The sequence below is a fragment of the Arachis stenosperma genome, chromosome 6 (assembly GCF_014773155.1).
Source record: "Arachis stenosperma cultivar V10309 chromosome 6, arast.V10309.gnm1.PFL2, whole genome shotgun sequence".
NCBI lineage: Eukaryota > Viridiplantae > Streptophyta > Magnoliopsida > Fabales > Fabaceae > Arachis > Arachis stenosperma.
In genome coordinates, this window is record NC_080382.1 from 11,693,174 (window position 1) to 11,716,689 (window position 23,516).

At 44.1% G+C, this 23,516-nt stretch overlaps 5 protein-coding genes across 5 annotated transcripts; 2 read left to right on the forward strand and 3 right to left on the reverse strand.

The window, feature by feature from the left end:
• Positions 1-263: 263 nt before the first annotated feature.
• LOC130933660 (endoglucanase 9-like) lies at positions 264-756 on the reverse strand. The gene is made up of 3 exons (XM_057863285.1): positions 612-756; positions 406-525; positions 264-277 (listed from the first exon to the last, which is right to left on the reverse strand). Exons 1-3 carry the CDS (start codon positions 754-756, stop codon positions 264-266), a joined length of 279 nt encoding a protein of 92 aa, XP_057719268.1.
• Positions 757-2,736: 1,980 nt separating this feature from the next.
• Positions 2,737-3,442, forward strand: LOC130933661 (glycine-rich cell wall structural protein 1.0-like). The gene is made up of 2 exons (XM_057863286.1): positions 2,737-3,123; positions 3,212-3,442. Exons 1-2 carry the CDS (start codon positions 2,737-2,739, stop codon positions 3,440-3,442), a joined length of 618 nt encoding a protein of 205 aa, XP_057719269.1.
• Positions 3,443-11,460: 8,018 nt separating this feature from the next.
• LOC130933662 (glycine-rich protein 5-like) lies at positions 11,461-11,814 on the reverse strand. The gene has a single exon (XM_057863287.1). The coding sequence runs from the start codon at positions 11,812-11,814 to the stop codon at positions 11,461-11,463; it is 354 nt and encodes a 117-aa protein (XP_057719270.1).
• A 3,801-nt stretch (positions 11,815-15,615) lies between these two features.
• Positions 15,616-17,349, forward strand: LOC130933663 (extensin-like). The gene is made up of 2 exons (XM_057863288.1): positions 15,616-16,043; positions 16,518-17,349. Exons 1-2 carry the CDS (start codon positions 15,616-15,618, stop codon positions 17,347-17,349), a joined length of 1,260 nt encoding a protein of 419 aa, XP_057719271.1.
• Positions 17,350-22,645: 5,296 nt separating this feature from the next.
• LOC130933664 (uncharacterized) lies at positions 22,646-23,416 on the reverse strand. The gene is made up of 2 exons (XM_057863289.1): positions 23,008-23,416; positions 22,646-22,926 (listed from the first exon to the last, which is right to left on the reverse strand). Exons 1-2 carry the CDS (start codon positions 23,414-23,416, stop codon positions 22,646-22,648), a joined length of 690 nt encoding a protein of 229 aa, XP_057719272.1.
• Between the last annotated feature and the right edge of the window lie 100 nt (positions 23,417-23,516).

The window sequence follows — 23,516 nt, forward strand, 5'->3', positions numbered from 1 at the left end:
AATGGATATGACAAATGCGAGCTCATATTGTAAACAGCAGCAAACAATTTTAGCATATTGTTCTCTCCACTATAGTGGCTATATTTCGTTGTTTTGCACCAAGAGAATATATATCAAGAAACATAAACGAATAAAAGACTCTGCATAATAGAATGGGATTTAAAGAACAGGCAAAAAGGACTTGAGTCTTGATTTGATTAGATATTATTTATTGTTATTATGATAACATCAAATTTAACAAACTTACATTCATATTTTATTGTCTAGCACGTTGACCCTTCACATGAAACAAATAGGAAGAATACAGTTACCAATATACATTCTATTAATACAGTTACCAATATACATTCTATCACATATTTGAAATGTTCAAAATATAGTGTAGTAGAATATAGTAGCACTCACCCATGTAATCACTATATAGCTTAGTCAAGAATGCTGCATTCGCCACGTACCGAAGAGGGCGTGGATTTCCATGGTTTAACATGATCAACCCTCCCTTTGTTCTGTTAAATTTCTCGGAATCTGGGAGATAAGAGCATACTATGTCATCGATTTTGTTTTGATAAATTTTCAATACTTGTTCGTACGGATAGCCATAATCCAAGAACATTCTGAAGCGAGCAAAAGCAACACAGCACCGGGAAGCTTATTGTCCCAAGAAAACACACTGTGCCACATGGAACCAACTTTCTCATCCAATTCAGGACTAGTAATGAGATTGAGGTAGGAAGAATTTCCGGTTGCCAAGTACATACATGTTCCGCCCCACAAGGCGAAGGTGGATCGCCTCCGTCGGAGTACTCGTGTCCCAATCCTTGGGTGGCGAACTCGAAGATCATGTCTGCTCCATGGATCCGTTTCTTGGAATAGGCCTCGTTATGCAGCGGCTAAAGCGGTTGCAGTTTCAGCAGCCAGAGTAGGGCAAGTGGTGCAATGCGATGCAGAGCGAGGGGATTGGATTTCCTCGGGGCGGATCCAACACTTGTTTTTGTGTTTGGTCGTCGCTAATGGTAGTGGGGAAGCAATGATGGTTGTGGAGTTTGCAGAAGAGGTGAATCTTTTGAGAAGGTAATCGGTTCCCCATTTGATGGCGTGTTTGACACGATCGAGCTCGAGCTGATTCGTATTTTCAGTTGTATTCCAGTACGCTCCAACTTAGCATGGTCATAGCGAATGCCGCCGGGAAATTGTACTTGGTGGAGTCACCGGCCGCCGTCGTAGTAGCCACCAAGAATGCGCTTTTGAATGATGTGCAACCTCGAGATGCAGATCCTCAGGAGATCACTCCTCCCAAGAAAAAGCTGACAATATTCAATTCCTTTTCAGAGGATATTGTAAAATTTCAAATATCAAACAATTTCATACTATCTACTACACTAAAGTTTTATGAAGGGTTTGAAACCCTCGCATTCATGTTACCAAGTTTCAGACTTTCAGCTAATGATATTTTTTAATGGTGCTTCTGACCCTATACTTTATTGATCTTTTTTGACTTTTTTAGATGATGCTATCTTATTTTAGTTTTTCAAGTTGTCTGCAGGTTCAATCTTTTGCTTCGAGGAGTTAGCAAAGTCTTTCATTTACTACTTTGTGACCTCAAAAATATACGTACACAAATCGGACTACCTTAGCAGTATCAAACAAGGACAGCACGAGAGTCTAAAGAATTACATGACACGATTCGCCAAGGCAATTATGGAGATTCCGGACCTCAACCCCGATATACACCTATATGCACTCAAAAGCGGTCTTCGCCCTGGAAAGTTTCAAGAAACTATAGCCGTGACTAAGCCGAAGACATTGACAGAATTTCGAGAAAATGCCTCGGGACAAATGGAGATTGAAAAGTTTCGTGAAGCTTGGCGTATGGAAAAACAACAACCGTGCCGAGATGAGGAAAGGCAGCTAAATCTCAAAACCACAAAGACCTCAAAAAGCCCTTCAAACTGGCACCAAAGTTTGACTCATACACTAAGTTTAACACAAAGAGAGAGGACATAATCAAAGAAATCCTTCACAATAAACTCATTAAACCACCGACTAAAGCAAATACTTATCAGGATCAGAAATATGTGGACAAAAGCAAACATTCTGCATCTCATCAGAAGTACGGTCATACCACTGACGAATGCATAGTGGCCAAAAACTTATTGGAGAGATTGGCGAGACAGTAATTACTAGACAAATATGTTACTAACAGAGGCTAGAAAGAAACAACAACTGCAATTACAGACCAACTGCAATTACTGGCAGTGGGGTGGGTGTGGGGGTTGGTGGTGATTCAGCCTCTCCAACATAAGCCTGTAATAAAGTAGAAAAAGTCAATCACCTTTTTTTTTTCGGTGAACAAAGTCAATCATCTTTCTTCAATAATTATATAACAGGCCTTGTTTTTGTTGGGATTTTTAATTAACCATACATGCATACATATATAACCAAACATAATTGTATATATAACCAATCATTTTTTTTCGGTTAACAAAGTCAATCATTTTTCTTCAATAATTATATTCAATATCAACAACATCTTCAGAAAATAAAGGTATAACAGTTTCATCACCTCCAGAGTGTTCACGTATCAGAGTTTTATCACCTCCAGACTATTCACACATAGGAGTTTCATCACCTCCAGACTGTTGAGATACAGTTTGAGATGGATCTATGGACTGCCTAGTGGTAGCGATGATTAGGGGGGAGGTGTAGGTGTTGCTGGGTGGTGGTGGTAGTGTGGTAATGGTGGGGGCGGTGAGGATGCAGGATAGGGGTGGACTGGTGGAGGCGGGAGCGGTGCGGGTGTCGTGGGTTGTGGGGGTGGGGTTGGTGGTAGAGGTGCGAGTGGTGCCGTGGGTTGCGAGGGTGGCAGTGAGGGAGCGGGGTGGGGGTGCGGGGGGTGGAGGTGCGAGTGGTACGAGAGCCATGGGTTGCGGAGGTGGTGGTAAGGGTGCGGGGTGGGGGTGGGGTGGGCGAGTGGTGAGGGGTGGAGCTGGGGCTGAGGGTGGCGGCTTGGGTTGGGGTGGGAGACTGAGGATGGGGGTGGCGGTGAAGGTAGGGGGAGTGGCTGGGTTTGGCGGTGGGGGTTGGAGACTGGGGATGGGGGGTGACGGTAAGGGTGGGGGAAGAGTGGGGAGGGGGTGGAGCTGGGGTTGTGGGTGGCGGCGTAGGTTGGGATGGTGCTAGTAAGGGTTGGGGGTGGCGGTATGGGTGGCAGGGGCTCACGGTTGCGGTAGGGGTGGAGGTGCGAGTGGTGCCATGGGTTGCGACGGTAGCGGTGAGGGTGGTGGTGGGGGTGGGGGGTCGAGGTGCGAGTGGTGCGGGTGCCGTGGGTTGCGTGGGTGGCGGTAAGGGTGCGGACTGGGGGTGGGGTGGGCGAGTGGGGAGGGGTGGAGCTGGGGGTGGGGGTGGCGGTGTGGGTTGGGGTGGGGGTGGGGTGTGGCGGTGAAGGTAGAGGGAGTGGGTGGGTTTGACGGTGAGGGTTGGAGACTTAGGATGCAGGGTGGCAGTGATGGTGGGGGAGAGTGGGGAGGGGTGGAGATGGGTTTGTGGGTGGCTGCGTGTGTTGGGGCGGGGCTAGTTGGGGTGGGGGACTGGGGATGGGCTGGGCTGGTGGGGGTGGCGGGGACTGGCGGTGGGGGTGGGGGTGGGGGTTAGTGGTGGGAGAGTGGTGGTGATTCAGCCTCTCCAACATAAGCCTGCAATAAAGTGAAAAAAGTCAATCACCTTTTTTTTTTGGTGAAAAAAGTCAATCATCTTTCTTCAATTATTATATAACGGGCCTTGTTTTTGTTGGGCTTTTTAATTAACCATTCATGCACACATATATAACCAAAAATAATTATATATATAACCAATCTTTTTTTTTCGGTTAACAAAGTCAATCATCTTTCTTCAATAATTATATTCAATATCAGCAACATCTTCAGAAAGTAAAAGTATAACTGTTTCATCACCTCCAAACTATTCACGTATAGGAGTTTCATTACCTCTAGACTATTTACGTATGGGAGTGGTGCGGGTGCAGTGTGTTGCGAGGATGGGGTTGGTGGTAGAGGTGCGAGTGGTGCCGTGCGTTGCGAGTGTGGCAGTGAGGGAGCGAGTTGGGGTGGGGGAAGGTGGAGGTGCGAGTGGTGCGGGAGCCGTGGATTGCAGGGTGGGGGTGGGGGTGGGGTGGGCGAGTGGTGGGGGTGGAGCTGGGGCTGGGGTGGGGTACTAAGGATGGGGGGTGGCGGTGAAAGTAGGGGGAGTGGCTGGGTTTGGCGGTGTGGATTGAAGACTGGGGATGTGGGTGACGGTGAGGGTGGGGGAAGAGTGGGGAGGGGTGGAGCTGGGGCTGTGGGTGGCGGCGTGGGTTGGGGTGGGGCTAATAGGGGTTGGGAGTGGCGGTATGGGTGGCAGGGGCTGGCGGTTGGGGTGGGGGTGGAGGTGCGAGTGGAGCCGTGGGTTGCGACAGTAGCGATGAGGGTGGTGGGAGTGGGAGTGGGGGGGTGGGGGGTGGAGGTGCGAGTGGTGCGGGAGCCGTGGGCACACAACCCTACACCCTCACCGCCACCCCCACACAAACGACATCCTCACCCCCACCCTGCACCCACAACACCGCCACCCCCGCCTCCTACCTCCATCCCCACCTACACCCCTAATCATCGTTACCACTAAGCAGTCCATAGATTATGACACTGTTATATATGCACAGTCTGAAAGTGATGCTAATATTGAAAATCAACCACCGTCTCAAACTGTTATACCTGAACAATCTGGACGTGATAAATCTGTTATACTTGTACAGTTTGAAGGTGATGCTAATATTGGAATTCAATATACTATTATTGGTCTTGTATAAATATTATTAAAATTATTATTTAATATTTTAATAATGTAAAGAGTAGAAAAAATAGTTATAATTTTATTTTTTAATTAAATTAAATTAATTACTATATTTTGATATATTAAATGACATATTTTAGATTAATATATACAATTATGTTTGGTTATATATGTGGGTTCATGTATGTGTGCATGTATAGAATTTTTCTCTCTACTAATTAAAAAACAAACAAAAACAACACCCGTTATATAATTATTGAAGAAAGATAATTGACTTTGTTCACTGGAAAACAAAAAAAAAGACGATCGGTTATATATATGATTATGTTTGGTTATATATATGTGTGCATGTATGTGTATGTGTATAATTTTTGTCCCAATTGATTAAAAAGTCCAACAAAAACAAAGCCCGTTAATTGAAGAAAGATGATTGATTTTGTTCACCGAAAAAAATAATTTGACTTTTTATACTTTATTTCAGGTGGTTGAATCACCACCATCACCACCAACCCCCATCCCCTCACCGCCACCCCCACACCCCACGGCATGCCCAGCCCCACCCCCACCCCGACCCTGCACCCTCACCGCCACCCCTACAACTCACTGCACCGCCACCAGCACCACTCCTAACCCCACCCCCCACTTCCACCCCCACCCCCACTACACACCCTCACCGCCACCCGTACAGCCCACGGCACCACCACCACCTATCCCCAACCTTACCACCACCCCCATCCCCAGTCCCCCACCCCCACCGCCACCACCATCCCACCACCCCCATCTTTACCAGACTACCACCACCATCTACCCCCACCTAAACCCCCCACCATCGTTACCACTAAGCAGTCCAATGATGATGAAACTGTTATACATGTACAGTTTGGAAGTGATGCTAATATTGAAAATCAACCACCGTCTCAAACTGTAATAGATGAACAATTTGGAGGTGATAAAACTGTTATACTTGTACAGTCTGAAGGTGATGCAAATATTAAAATTCAATATACTATTATTGGTCTTGTATAAATATTATTAAAATTATTATTTAATATTTTCATAATATAAAAAGTAGAAAAAATAGTTATAATTTTATTTTTTAATTAAATTGAACTAATCACTATATTTTAATATATTAAATGACATATTTTAGATTAATATATACGATTATGTTTTGTTATATATGTGTGTTCATGTATGCGTGTATGTATAGATTTTTTCTTTCTACTAATTAAAAAATAACAAAAACAACACCCGTTATAAAATTATTGAAGAAAGATAATTGACTTTGTTCACCAGAAAACAAAAAAAAGACGATCGGTTATATATATGATTATGTTTGGTTATATATGTGTGTATGTATGTGTATGTGTATAATTTTTGTCCCAATTGATTAAAAAGTCCAACAAAAACAAAGCCCGTTAATTGAAGAAAGATAATTGACTTTGTTTAACGAAAAAAAATAATTTAACTTTTTCTACTTTATTGCAGGTGGCTGAATCACCACCATCCCCCCACCACCATCACCACCAACCCCCACCCCGCACCCTCACCGCCACCCCCGCAACACACGGCATGCCCATCCCCACCCCCAAAACTCACTGCACCGCCACCCCCACCACTCCCACCCCGCACCCTCACCGCCACCCCACACAACCCACAGCATCCCCACCCTCCACTCCCACCTCCACCCTCCCACCCTGCACCCTCACTACCGCCACCCCCACCCCGCACCCTCACTGCTACCCCTACAACCCACAGCACCACCACCACCTATCCCCACTCCTCAACCCCCACCCTCACCACCAACCCCATCCCTAGTCCCCCACCTCCACCGCCCCCACTACCCTACCACCCCCATCTTTACCACACTACCACCACCATCCACCCCACAAAAATCCTCCATCATCGCTACCACTAAGCAGTCTATAGATGATGAAACTGTTATACATGCACAGTCTGGAAGTAATGCTAATATTGGAAATCAATCACCGTCTTAAACTATTATGCCTGAACAATCTGGAGGTGATAAAACTGTTATACTTGTACAGTCTGAAGGTGATGCTAATATTGGAATTCAATATACTATTATTGGTCTTGTATAAATATTATTAAAATTATTATTGAATATTTTCATAATGTAAAGAGTAGAAAAATCTGTTATAATTTTATTTTTTAAATAAATTGAATTAATCACAATATTTTGATATATTAAATGACATATTTTAGATTAATATACATAATTATGTTTGGTTATATATGTGTGTTCATGTATGTGTGTATGTATAGAATTTTTGTCTCTATTGATTAAAAAACCAACAAAAACAACACCCGTTATATAATTATTGAAGAAAGATAATTGACTTTGTTCACCGGAAATAAAAAAAAAAAGACGATCGGTTATATATATGATTATGTTTGGTTATATATGTGTGTGCATGTATGTGTATGTGTATAATTTTTGTCCCAATCGATTAAAAAGCCCAACAAAAACAAAGCCCGTTAATTGAAGAAAGATGATTGACTTTGTTCACCGAAGAAAAAATAATTTGACTTTTTCTACTTTATTGCAGGCAGCTGAATCACCACCATCCCCACACCACCATCACCGCCACCCCCAGCACTAGCTCCACACCTCCCCACCCCCACTCCGCACCAACACTGCCACCCCCGCAATCTACGACACCCACACCAATCACACCTCCACCCCCAACCCCACCCCACCCCGCTCCCTCAACGCCACCCTCGCAATCTAGGGCACCACTCGCACCTTCACCCCCTACACCACCTCCGCAACCCACGGCACCCGCACAACTCCGACCTCCACCCCCACCCTCATCCCTCACTCTTACCGCACCCACCATTACTATACTACCACCACCACCCACCAACATCTACACCCCTCCCCTTTCCCCCATCATCGCTACCACTAGGCAGTCCATAGATCTATCTCAAATTATACCTCAACAGTCTGGAGGTGATGAAACTCCTATACGTGAACAGTCTGGAGGTGATGAAACTGTTATACCTTTACTTTCTAAAGATATTGCTGATATTGAATATAATTATTGAAGAAAGAAGATTGACTTTGTAAACCGAAAAAAAATGATTGGTTATATATACAATTATGTTTGGTTATATATGTGTGCATGTATGGTTAATTAAAAAGCCCAACAAAAACCAGACCCCTTATATAATTATTGAAGAAAGATGATTAACTTTGTTCACCGAAAAAAAAAAAGGTGATTGACTTTTTGCACTTTATTGCAGATTTATGTTGGAGAGGCTGAATCACCACCACTCTCCCACCACTATTGTTGCCCATTTGTTTCTAACATTCTTGAAAGCTTCATAAAATACTTTCTTGAAAAAATTAGAAACATACATCATTACAAATTTTTCACAATACATGTCAAATGGGTGGGTAATTGAGGATAATATAGTTCATAAGATAAAAGTTAGGGTAGCCATTGGTATTGTCATGATAGTCATTGTTATGGGAACAATTATAACCCATTTTTTAGAGAATATAAGTTGGTTTGATAGTTTTTATTTGACTATAATTTCCATGACAACAGTAGATTTTGGTGATTATTCATATAATACGATTGGAGGAAGATGTTTTTCAGCTATTTTATTTTATTTAGTGTGGTTATATATAGTTTTGTAGTTTTATATTTGACTAATTTTATACTTCCAATTAATTCTCATTGAATTGTATTTTGTAAATTATACAATGACAATAAACGAAAGTAGCCGTTATCTTTTTCATACTTTTTTTCTCCTCATAATATATTTAATTAGTTTTAATCAAATTAAATTTTTCGATTCTAAATTATTCTACAAAGTAACCATACAGACCAAAAAAATTAATTGAGAAGTGAGGCAATATCATTTGCTACATTTTGAGCATCATTGCTAGCTCCAAAGAATCCTCTATGTGCAAGCCCAACACAGTACAAATTGTTCTTACCCTTCCAGTAATTTGAAAAATTACTTGCCTTGGCTAAACTATTCTCATTTAGAAGATCATCACCACCACTCTCCAACCACCAACCCCCACCCCACCCCTGCTCCATCCCTCTCCACTCTCCCCCCACCCTCACCGCCATCCCCCATCCCCAAGCTCTAACCCCCACTGCCAAACTCAGTCATTCCCCCTTACCTTCACCGCCACCCCCAACCCCAGTCCCGCACCCCACTATTCCCACCCCAACCCCAACTCCACCCCACCCACTCGCCAACCTCAGCCCCACCCCTCCCCACACCCTCACTGCCACCCCCACATCCCACGGCACCCACACCACTCGCACCCCCACCAGCCCTACCCCAAACCATGTCGCCACCTACAGCCCTAGCTCCATCCCTCCCAACTCTTCCCCACCCTCACTGCCACCCTCCATCCCCAGTTTCCAACCCCCACCGCCAAATCCAGCCACTTCTCCTACCTTCATTGCCACCCCCATCCCTAGTCCCCCACCCCACCAGCCGTACCCCAACCCACGCCCCGATGCCCAGCCCCAGCTCCATCTCTCCCCACTCTCCCTCCACCCTTACCGCCATCTCCCATCCCCAGTCTCCAACCTTCACTGCCAAATCGAACCACTCTCCCTACCTTTACCGCCACCCCATCCCCAGTCTCTCACCCCCACCATTCCCACCCAGTACCCCAGCTCCACCCCTCCCCACTCGCCCACCCCACCCCGCACCTTCACCGCCACCTCTACAACCCACGGCACCCGCACAACTCACACACCTCCACCCCCCACTCCCACCCCGCTCCCTCACCGCCACCCTCGCAACCCACGACACAACTACAACCTCCACCCGTTATATAATTATTGAAAAAAGATGATTGGCTTTGTTCACCGAAAAAAAAAGAAGATTGACTTTTCCACTATATTGCAGGCTTATGTTGGAGAGGTTGAATTACCACCTATCCCCCACCACCAACCCCTACCCCCACCCCCCATCCCCAGTCTCCCACTACCACCAGTCCAACCCCAACCCACGCCGCCATGCATAGCCAGAGCTCCACGCCCCACCCACCCTCACTGCCACCCCCATCCCCAGTCTCCAACCCCCACCGCCAAACCCAGCCACTCCCCCTACCTTCAACACTACCCCCTATCCCCAGTCCCCCACCCCACCATCCCCACCCAAACCCACGTCGCCAACCCCATCCCAAGCTCCACACCTCCCCACCCCACTCTGCACATTCACCGCCACCTCTGAAATCCACGACACCCACACCATTCACACCTCCACCCCCTAGCCCCACCCCGCTCCCACAACGCAACCCTTGCAATCCACGGCACCACTCGCACCTCTACACCCCCACCCCACCCCCGCAACCCACGACACCCTCATAATTCCGACCTCCATCCTCCACCCCATCCTGCACTATTACCACACCCACCATTACCATACTACCACCACCACGCACCAACACCTACACCCCCCACAAATCATCGCTACCATTAGGTAGTCCATAGATCCATCTCAAATTGTACCTCAACAGTCTTGAGGTGATGAAACTCATATACATGAACAGTCTGGAGGTGATGAAAATGTTATACCTTTACTTTCTAAAGATGTTGCTGATATTGAATATAATTATTGAAGAAAGATAATTGACTTTGTTAACCGGAAAAAAATGATTGGTTATTTATACAATTATATTTGGTTATATATGTGTGCATGTATGGTTAATTAAAATGCCAAACAAAAACAAGGCCCGTTATATAATTATTGAAAAAAGATGATTGACTTTGTTCACCGAAAAAAAGGTGATTGACTATTTTCACTTTATTACAGGTTTATGTTGGAGAGGCTGAATCACCACCAGCCCCGCCCATCCCCAGTCCCCCACCACCAGCCCCTACCAGCCCCACCCTTTCCGAGTACCCCACCCCCACCAGCCCCGCCCCAACCACGCCGCCACCCATAGCCCCAGCTCCACCCCTCCCCTCTCTCCCCCCACCCTCACCGCCACCCTGCATCCCAAGTCTCCAACCCCCAACGCCAAACCAACCCACTCCCCACACCTTCACCGCCACCCCCCACCTCGACCAACCCCACCCCCACCCCCACTCCGCACCCTAACTGCCACCCAAGTAACCCACGACACCCGCACCACTTGCACCTCTACACCCACCACCACCCACACCGCTACCGTCGCAACCCCCACCACGACCCCCGAAGCAACCGTCGCAACCCACAGCATCACTCGAACTTCCAACCCCCACCCCGCACCCTTACCACCACCCCCGCAATCTACGGCTCCCGCACCACTCGAACCTCCACCCCCCTCCCACCCCGACCCCGCTCCCTCACTGCTACCCTCGTAACCCACGACACCACTTGCACATCTACCACCACCCCCACCAACCCCGTGCATTCCCAGTCCCCCACTCCACACCAGTCCCGTCCCAACCCACGCCGCCACCCACAGCCCCATCTCCACCTCTCCCACTCTCCCCCCACCCTCACCGCCACCCTGCATCTTATGTCTCCAACCCCCACCCCAAACCCAGCCACTCCCTCTACCTTCACTGTCACCTCCCACCCACACCAGCCCTACCCCAACCCACGCCGCAACCCCACCCCCAGCTCCACCCCTCCCCACTCGCCCACCCCGCCCTACCCTCCCCCCACACCCTCACCGCCACCGCCACAACCCACGGCACCCGCACCACTCGCACCTCCACCCCCCCACTCCACCCTCGCAACCCACGACACCACTCGCACCTCCACCATCCTACCCCCACCGCCAGCCCCTGCCACCCTTACCGCCACCCCCACCAACACCAATCCCACCCCAACCCATGCCGCCACCCACAGCCCCAGCTCCACCCCTTTCCACTCTTTGTGCACCCTCACCATCACCCCCATCCCTAGTCTCCAACCCCCACCGCCAAACCCAGCCACTCCCCCAACCTTCACTGCCACCCCCAACCCCAGTCCACCACCCCCACCAGCCCCACCACAACCCATGCTGTCACCCCCAGTCCTAGCTCTACACTTTTCCACTCGCCCACCCTACCCCCACACCCACCCTCACTGCCACCCCACAACCCACGGCACCCATACCACTCCCACCTACACCCCCACCCCCACTCTGCACCCTCACCGTCCCCACTATTACCACACTACCACCACCACCCACCAACACCTACACCCCCATCATCGCTACCACTAGACAGTCCATAGATCCATCTCAAACTGTATCTCAACAGTATGCAGGTGATGAAACTCATATACGTAAACAGTCTGGAGGTGATAGAACTCTTATACGTGAACAATCTGAAGGTGATAAAACTATTATACTTTTACTTTTTGAAGATGTTGCTGATATTGAAAATTAACTAACTTTTCTACAGGTGTGTGCTAAAGGTTAGGCTTCTGTTACAAATTTATATCATAGATTGAATAAGATGTTTAAACCGGCCATTAAATTTTTTTTTAATTATATTTCTTTATTCAAATTCAATAAAGAATATTAGAAAAATATTTGGAATAATTAAAGAAATTAACTCTAATTTTTTAATTATTTTATTAAAAAATAATTATTTAAAACAGTAAAATTAATAAATATATAATTAAAAAAATTTTTTAGATATAATTTATATATGGCTCTTTAATGTTATTTTTTATATAATTTTAATTTATTAATTATAAAAAATTTATAATTTAATTACTAAATTTTTTTTATTGCAGGGACATCCTACCATCTCATTTTTTATGTTAGTTTTAGTATGTTTTTTATTTTATTTTTTTGATAGAATTATAGTTTATATGCATAAGAAGTTTAAGGTTAATTCTAAAAAAATTAGTAGATGCTCTTTATTTTATATGAGTTACTCTAAGTACCATAGGATTTGGGGATATTATCCCTGTTTCTGTATTTAGTAAAATAGGAATTATATTTTTATCTGTTTGTTGCCCATTTGTTTCTAACATTCTTGAAAGTTTCATAAAATTCTTTCTTAAAAAAATAAAAAACATACATCATTACAAATTTTTCATAATACATATCAAATAGGTGGGTAGTTGAGGATAAGATAGTTCATAAGATAAAGGTTAGGGTAGCCATTAGTATTATCATGATAGTCATTGTTTTGGAAACAATTATAACCCATTTTTTAGAGGATATAAGTTAGTTTGACAGTTTTTATTTGACTAAAATTTCCATGACAACAATAGATTTTGGTGATTATTCATATAGTACGATTGGAGGAAGATGAGTTTTCAACAATTTTTATTTTATTTAGTGTTGATATATATAGTTTTTTAGTTTTATATTTGACTAATTTTATACTTCAAATTAATTCTCATTGAATTGTATTTTATAAATTATACAATGACAATAAATGAAGGTAGCAGTTATCTTTTTCATACTTTTTTTTCTCCTCATAATATATTTAATTAGTTTTAATCAAATTAAATTTTTTTATTCTAAATTATTCTACAAAGTAACCATACAGGCCAAGAAAGTTAATTGAGAAGTGAGGCAATATCATTTGCTACATTTTGAGCATCATTGCTAGCTCCAAAGAATCCTCTATGTGCAAGCCCAACACAGTACAAATTGTTCTTACCCTTCCAGTAATTTGAAAAATTACTTGCCTTGACTAAACCATTCTCATTCAGAAGATCATCACCAAATGTATAAGTAGTTCGTATATATAACCATGTCACGATTGATATATAAAGTTTAGATATGTTTAATAAGTGAAGTAGTGTACGAATTATTTAATCAGTCATGTACTTTGAGCCACTTTTGTATTGATGTATTGAAGCCATTGCAGAATATGATCGAACCAAATGAGTGGCACTTGCCATCTCTTAACAATACCTCGTTACCTCTAATTTTCTCTATCTCAGCCGATAAGACCTACACGACAACATTATATGTCATACAATACAACAAACTAATAATACAACTCACTACTTAAGTATTGTTATGTAATATAGTATGTTTGGACATTTTCAGTAGTCCGTCACAAGGACCACACAAACACCTATACAAGTACGTAGATAAATGGCCTTTACTTCTTGTCATGTTTATTGTATATGTTGTACTAGCAGAAGATGACACGGGTGGAAGATTTTTATTTGTTAAATTTTTCTATTTGATTATGCTCCTAAAAAAAATTCTATTATTATTTTATTAAAAAATTACCTGTAATATGTATTGACTAAAAAATATAAACAATACTTCAATTATATCATTTTAAACAAAAAGTACAATAAAATTTGATACTGACTAAAACATTGTAGTTTGAATAATTTTTCTTAAAAAAAGCATGGCTTAAAGCCAATGACGTAGTTGATTTTAGGACTTTTGTTATAAAAAAAAAAAACTAAAATATCAGTCACGCATTTAGATTGTTTCCAATATGTCATATGTTTTCTTACAAAATTATAACAAAAAAATACCTATGTCTTCAAGTAATTTAACATTAATTTATATCTTTTTAGACAACTTTCGGAGCAAATTTTAACTAAATTTAAAAAAAAATAGATACATGTATTATAATATAAAAATAAAGTAACTATTGAGATTTTTTTTACTAATTAACTATTAAGATTATTTTTTTAATAGCCATACCTCTTTCAAATTTTGAAATATTATTTTCTTTTAGTATAACTATGCCAACTTAATATTTAACATATACATAATCATATGTTTCAAAAACTAATTAATTCAATTTAAAAAACTACAAAATTTAGGGGTGTACACAGATTGGATCGGATCAGATATGGCCAAAAATTCGATCCGATCTGCACAATTTTCATCGGATCGGATCGGATATCGGATATCGGATATATCCGCATAATTGAACCTTCTCTTTTTAGTCATATTTCTATGTAAAAAATTCAATAAAAATATTTCTTTCACACTTTTAAACTTATTTATTCCTAAAATATTTTTAATAAAATTTTTCCTAAATAACAAAAATAAAATAATACAATATATAAATAATAATTACTAACTAAAACATACAAAATAAGTAAATATAATACCAAACATATATATATATTTATTTATTTATTTATTTTTAATTATTATTGTGCGGATATGCGGATCCACGGATCGGATATGCAGATGTAGAGCAGATATCCGCGATCCAATCCGTAAAGGGTGCAGATATCTGCAGATACTATCCGATCCATGAGCACCCCTAATAAAATCTTAAACAAATGTGAAAAGTGAAAAATATAATTGTCGTGATTAACAACTGATTTTATAAGTCTTTTATCATTAGTTTGGGATAAATTGAAGTAGAATAATTGAGCAAACATAAAATAAATTAGGTATAAACGTATTGCCTTTATAAGGATATTTTAGAAGATAAATTTTGATTTTGCTAATATAGGACAAAAAAAATTAAAATACCAATAATATCATACTCAAAAAATGAGATATGATGCTATATATATTTAGATTAGGAATTTAATCTTGAACTGAGAGCAATATGAAGTGGGACATGAAAAATAAAGCCAAAATCTCTACACTTAATTTAGCCATGAATAAACATTTCATGAATCAAACATTTTCCGCAAAGCCTTAGTAAAATTAAAAGAAAGTGTCGATATAAAAAGTTAAAACAAAAAGAATATACTATTTAGTCACTTGAGCTAAATTAACTAATTTTGCCAACATGTACCTAAGAAATCCATCTAAAAGACAAAGTAAACAAAGCATCAGTTATAATTGTTGAATATAGAGATATAGAGATACAAAATAAAACTCTTAGAGAGACAATTTCTATATTAAAAAATTTGCTTCCAATGTCGGTTATCAAATTCACAACAGCAGTGCTCCACACCCCACCTACCCTCACCATCACCCCCATCCTTACTCTCCAACCTCCACCGCGAAACCCAGCCACCCTCCACCCAACCCACGCCGCCACCCCCAACCCCAGCTCCACACCTCCCCACCCTACTCCGCACCTTTACTGCTACCACCGCAATCTACGACACCCACACCACTCACACCTCCACCCCCCACCCCATCCCCACCACTCACGCCGCCACCCCCAACCCCAGCTCTACACCTCTCCACCCCCACTCTACAACTTCACCGCCACCCCCGCAATCCACAACACCTACACCACTCACACCTCCACCCCACCCCACCCTACCACGCTCACTCAATGCCACACTCGCAATTCATGGCACCACTCGCACCTCCGCCCCCCGCCACCGCCACCCCCGCAACCCACGGCACCCGCACAACTCTGACCTCTACCCCCACTCCCATCCCCCACTCTTACCACACCCACCATTACCATACTACCACCACCACCCACCAACACCTACACCCCTCCCTCTTCCCCCATCATCGCTACCACTAGGTAGTCCATAAATCCATCTCAAACTATATCTCAATAGTCTGGAGGTGATGAAACTCCTATACGTGAATAGTCTGGAGGTGATGAAATTTTTATACCTTTAGTTTCTAAAGATGTTGCTGATATTTAATATAATTATTGAAGAAAGATGATTGATTTTGTTAACCGAAAAAAAATGATTGGTTATATATATAATTATGTTTGGTTATATATGTGTGCATGTATGGTTAATTAAAAAGCCCAACAAAAACAAGGGCCGTTATATAATTATTGAAGAAACATGATTGACTTTGTTCACTAAAAAAAAAGTATTTGACTTTTTTTACTTTATTGCAGGTTTATGCTGGAGAGGCTGAATCACCACCACTCTCCAACCACTAACCTCCACCTCACCCCTGCTCCATCCCTCCCCACTCTCCCCCCACCCTCACCGCCATCCCCCATCCCCAAGCTCCAACCCCAGCCACTCCCCCTTTCCTTCACCGCCACCCCAATCCCCAGTCCCGCACCCCACCATCCCCACCCCAACCCACGCCGCCACTCCCAGCCACAGCTCCACCCCACACACTCGCCAACCTCACCCCCACCCCCTCCCCACACACTCACCGCCACCCCCACAACCTACGGCACCCACACCAGCCCTACCCTAAACCATGTCGCCACCTACAGCCCCAGCTCCACCCCTCCCAACTCTCCCCCACCTTTACTGCCACCCTCCATCCCTAGTTTCCAAACCCCACCGCCAAACTCAACCACTCCTCTTACCTTCACCGCCACCCCCCATCCCCAATCCCCCACCCCCACCAGCCGTACCCCAACCCACGTCCCAACGCCCAGCCCCAGCTCCACCCTTCCCTACTCTTCCTCCACCCTCACCGCCATCCCCCATCCCCAGTCTCTAACCTTCACTGCCAAACCCAACAACTCCCCTACCTTCACCGCCACCTCATCCCCAGTCCCCCACCCCCACCATCCCTATCCACAACCCCAGCTCCACCCCTCCCCACTCGCCCACCCCACCCACACCTTTACCGCCACCTCTGTAACCCACGACACCCGCACAACTCTCACCACCCCACCACCCCTACCCTGCTCCTTCACCGCCACCCTCGCAACCCACGGCACAACTAGCATCTCCACCCGTTATATAATTATTGAAAAAAGATGATTGACTTTGTTCAACAAAAAAAATGATTGATTTTTTCTATTTTATTGGAGGCTTATGTGGGAGAGGCTGAATCATCACCACCCCCCCACTACCAACCCCCATCCCCACTGCCAGCCCCTGCCACCGTCCATCCTCAGTCTCCCACCCCCACCAGTTCTGCCCCAACCCACAACACCACCCACAGCCACAGCTCTACCACCTCCCCACTCTCGCCCCACCCTCACCGCCACCCCCATACCCAGTCTCTAACCCCCACCGCTAAACCCAGCCATTCCCCCCAACTTCTACCGCTACCCCAGTCCCCCGTCCCCCACCCCCACCAGCTCCAGCCCAACCCACGCTGCAAGCCCCAACCCCAGCTCTACCCCTCACGATTAGCCCACCCCACCCTACCCCCACCCCGCACCTTCACTGCCGCCCCCGCAACCCATGACACCCGCACCTCCACCTCCACCCCACCCCGCTCCTTCACCACCAACCTGGTAATCCATGGAACTACTAGCACTTCCACGTCCCCACCCCGCACCCCTACCGTTACTCTAGCAACCCACGGCACCCGCACCACTCCCACCTCCACCACTCCACCCCCATCCCGCACCATCACCACTCCTACCATTACCACACTACCACCACCACCACCCACCAACACCTACACCCCCCATCGTCGCTTCCATTAGGCAGTCCATAGATCCATCTCAAACTGTACCTCAACAGTCTGGAGGTGATGAAACTCCTCTACATGAACAGTTTAGAGGTGATGAAACTCTCATACGTGAACAATTTAGAGGTGATGAAACTATTATACCTTTAATTTCTGAAGATGTTGCTGATATTGAATATAATTATTTAAGAAAAATGATTGATTTGGTTAACCAAAAAAAATTGATTGGTTATATATACAATTATGTTTAGTTATATATGTGTGCATGTATGGTTAATTAAAAAGCCCAACAAAAACAAGGCCTGTTATATAATTATTGAAGAAAGATGATTGACTTTGTTCACCGAAAAAAAAAAAGATGATTGACTTTTTCCACTTTATTGCAAGCTTATATTGGAGAGGTTGAATCACCACCGGTTCCCCACCACCAACCCCCCCACCACACCACCAGCCGCCGCCACCCTCACCGCTACCCCCATCCCCAGTCCCCCACCACCACCAGCCCCACCCCAACTCACGTTGCCACCCATAGCCAGAGCTCCATGCACCAACCACCCTCACCGCCACCCCCATCCCCAGTCTCCAACCCCCACCGCCAAACCCAACCACTCCTCCTACCTTCAACGCCACCCCCTATCCCCAGTCTCCTACCCCAACCTACGCCGCCACACCCAGCCCAAGCTCCACACTCCCCACCCCACTCTGCATCTTTACCGCCACCTCTGCAATCCACGATACCCACACCACTCACACCTCCACCCCCACCCCACCCCACCCCACCACTCACGCTGCCACCCCCAGTCCTAACTCCACACTTTCCCACACCCCACTACGCACCATTACCGGCAACCCTGAAATCTACGACACCCACACCACTCACACCTCCACCCCCAGCCCCATCCCGCTCCCATAATGCCACCCTCGCAATCCACAGCACCATTCGCACCTCCACCCCCGCCCCCACCTCTACAACCCACGACAGTCGCATAACTCCGACCACCATCCCCCACCCCAATCCCGCACTCTTACCGCACCCACCATTACCATACTACCACCACCACCCACCAACACCTAAACCCCTCCCCCTTCCTCCCATCATCGCTACCACTAGGCAGTCCATAGATCCATCTTAAACTATAGCTCAACAGTCTGGAGGTGATGAAACTCCTATACGTGAACAGTCTGGAGGTGATGAAACTGTTATACCTTTATTTTTTAAAGATGTTGCTGATATTGAATATAATTATTGAAGAAAGATTATTGACTTTGTTAACAAAAAAAATGATTGGTTATATATACAATTATGTTTGGTTATATATGTGTGCATGTATGGTTAATTAAAATGCCAAACAAAAACAAGGCCCGTTATATAATTATTGAAGAAAGATGATTGACTTTGTTCAACGAAAAAAAAGGTGATTGACTTTTTCCACTTTATTGCAGGTTTATGTTGGAGAGGCTGAATTACCACCAGCCTTGCCCATCCCTAGTCCCCCACCGCCAGCCCCACCAGCCCGCCCATCCCCAGTCCCCCACCCCACCAGCCCCACCCCAACTGATACGTGGTCAGGAGGGTATTTTCATATTCTTAGAGCTAAGAGATGGAATGGTAATCTTGTCATATTCAAGGATCTGAATACTAGAAAAATTGTACCATGCCAGTCTTGGACCTCAAGAAGACCAAGAGTCCGTCTAAAAAATAGAGGTGCTGAAAGGGCGACAACTCATAAAGTCCATTGGGCTAAGTCAGCACAGCAAGAAGCCCAATAATACTTTTCAAATTCAATGAGAGGCATAATTTATTATTAATTTTCGAATTTTTAGGCATTTATGTTAGTTTGTTTTGTTGTTAGAGTTTGTTGAAAGATTTGAATTACTCCTAATTTGCTTAGTAATATTTTTAGGAATTTTAAATTTAAATCAAATCTGATCTAATCTAATAAGATCAAATCTGATTTAAATTAGTTATCATATCTTTAGGATTTTAAAATTTAAATTAAATTTGATCTAATCCAATAAGATCAAATCTGATTTAAATTAGTTATTTTATCTTTTAGTTAGTTGTTAGGTGCCTATTTAAACACATTTGGTGAGACAATTTAAAAAACTTTTGATGAATAAAATTTCCATAGTGCTTTATGCACGTTTTTATTGTGTGATTAAGTGAGGTGAGTGATTTGCTTCGCTTATTGCATGGAGAAAATTGAGTGATTCAATTTTTATCCTTCTGATCTAGGTTGTCAAGGACAAGTTCTTTGAAGGTCTAGTAGGGAGCCCCTTCTGGTGACTTAGGTTGCTAAGAACAGGTTTCTTCGAGGTCTAGTAGATAAAACCCCTTTATCTATCCTATTGTTTATTTTTTTTCTTATCATCTGGTATCAGATACAGGTCGTAGGTAAATTCTTATTTATCTACACGTTCTATGGGTCTTGTTTAGTCTCTTTTTTTTCTCTCTTTAATTTCTGTAAATTCACGTTAGAGTCAAACGAAAAACAAAAAACAAAAAAAAATTCTTTTTTTAATTTTGTTTTTGCAATTATTCTATCTTTAAGTCAGTGTCTGGAAAAAAGATAATAATAAAAAAAATGATTGAGTATTACGATAGTGATGATGAAGAAAGCTCATATACGAAAAAGAGTTCTCAGTTTCAAATCCCTGCATTCAAAGGGAGGAATGATCCTGAAGCGTATTTCAGATGGGAAAGGAAGGTAGAATCGATTTTTACAAATTGGGTCCTTTCAGAAGAAAAGAAGGTTCAACTGGTACAAGCCAATTTTTCTAATGTTGCCCGTATATGGTGGACTGAATTAGGAATATTTAGAAGACAGCACGGAAAGCGCCCAATTAGCAGTTGGGAGAAGATGTAGAAAATCATGAGGAGGCAGTTTGTGCCATCATCAACCACAATACATTTTGTGAAAATTTTTTTACGTTACAACAAATCTCACAATCAGTGATGGAGTACCACAAGGAGTTTCTATATTTGATGGACATGGCTAATATTAAAAGGAGTCCTGAGGTTCTTAAGGACCGATTTTTGTTTGGATTACGTGAAGAACTTACAAATGAAGTCCAACGTTACCGTTACACAGCCATGGACAATTTAGTCAAATTGGCCATTGATTGGGAACAGATGCAACAAATGATAGCTCTCCAAAACAAGAGGAATTCTTCTATGCATATCTTTCATTCTTCTTCAAAGCCAGAGATGAAAGAATTTATTGAGTATGCTGTAGAGGGTGATGTGTCCTTGGAAGATTCAACAGTACAGAATTTCTCAACAGGGTCCTTGGAGCAATTTGAAGAATATGAGAGAAAAGAAATTGAGAAAGAGATTGAGTGTTTGAGTGAAAAGAATCCATGTTTGATTGAAAGCGAGGGGTTTGAGAGAAAAGATGAGAATAGTGAGTGAGAGGAGTCAATGAGTGAAAAAGAAACTGAGTTCAATAAATACACTTGTGAGAGAGATCTAGAAAGTTCTAGTTTAGACAAGAGTGCATTAGTCTCATTGAAATCCACAGAGTCCTTAGTTTCTCATACATCTAACCACGAAATTCCTAGTATTTTTATATCAACTTTTCCAGACTTTGTAGATTCACTGATCAATTATGGAAGCATTAATATGGATGAAAAGAAAGGAAGACAAATTGCACACTTTGGACAAGATGGTAAACGTATGGTTGGAAAGATTGAACTGGCACACATGAAGGACATAGCCACAATTCAGTGGGTAGAGAAAAGCCATCAAACCATGGTATTTAAACCTGGAGATTGGGTTTGGATTCCTTGGAGAGACGAAGAGCATCTCATGCAAGATTCGAGGACAAATCTTTTTGAAGAGAGAGAGAATGATACGTGGTCAGGATGGTATTTTCGTCATCTTAGAGCTAAGGGACGGAATGATAATCTTGTCATATTCAAGGATCTGAATACTAGAAGAATTGTACCATGCCACTCTTGGACATCAAGAAGACTAAGAGTCCGTCTCAAAAACAGTGGTGCTGAAAGGGCGACAACTCATAAAACCCATTGGGCTAAGTCAGAACAGCAAGAAGCCCAATAATGCTTTTCAAATTCAATGAGAAGCATAATTTATTATTAATTTTCGAATTTTTAGGCATTTATGTTAGTTTGTTTTGTTGTTAGAGTTTGTTGAAAGATTTGAATTACTCCTGATTCGCTTAGTAGTATTTTTAGGAATTTTAAATTTAAATCAAATCTGATCTAATCTAATAAGATCAAATCTGATTTAAATTAGTTATCATATCTTTAGGATTTTAAAATTTAAATCAAATCTGATCTAATCCAATAAGATCAAATCTGATATAAAATAGTTATTTTATCTTTTAGTTAGTTGTTAGGTGCCTATTTAAACACCTTTGGGGAGACAATTTAAATAACTTTTGATGAATAAAATTTCCATAGTGCTTTATGCACGTTTTTATTGTGTGATTAAGTGAGGTGAGTGATTTGCTTCGCTTGTTGCATGGAGAAAATTGAGTGATTCAATTTTCATCCCTCTGATCTAGGTTGTCAAGGACAAGTTCTTTGAAGGTCTAGTAGGGAGCCCCTTCCGGTGACCTAGGTTGCTAAGAACATGTTTCTTAGAGGTCTAGTAGGAAAAAACCCCTTTATCTATCCCGTTGTTTGTTTTTTTCTTATCACCAACCCACGCCGCCACCCATAGCCCCAGCTCCATCCCTCCCCACTCTCACCGCCACCCCAACCCCCAGCTCCACACCTCCCCACTAGCCCACTCCACCCCCACTCCCACTCCGCACCCTCACCGCCACCCAAGTAACCCATGGCACCCGCACCACTTGCACCTCTACACCCACCACCATCCACACCGCTACCGTCGCAACCCCCACCACCACCCCCATCGCAACCGTCGCAACCCACAACACCACTCGAACCTCCAACCCCCACCCCACACCCTTACCACCAACCCCGCAATCTACGGCTCCCGCACCACTCGCACCTCCACCCCCTCCCACCCCGACCCCGCTCCCTCACTGATACCCTCGCAATCCACAACACCACTCGCACATCTACCACCAACCCCACCCCCACTCCCCACCAACCCCGCCCATCCCCAGTCCCCCACTCCCCACCAACCCACGCCACCATCCACAGCCCCGGCTCCACCCCTCCCCACTCTCCCCCACCCTCACCGCCATCCTGCATCTTAAGTCTCCAACCCCCACCGCCAAACCCAGCCACTCTCCCTACCTTCACTGTCACCCCACCCACCCCAACCCACGCCGCAACTCCCACCCCCAGCTCCACCCCTTCCCACTCGCCCACCCTGCCCCCAACCTCCCCCCACACCCTCACCGCCACCGCCGCAACCCACGGCACCCGCACCACTCGCACCTGCACCCCCACCCCACCCTCGCAACTCATGACACCACTCGCACCTCCACCTTCCTACCCCCACCACCCTTACCACTACCCCACCCCCACCAATCCCACCCCAACCCACACTGCCACCCACAGCCCCAGT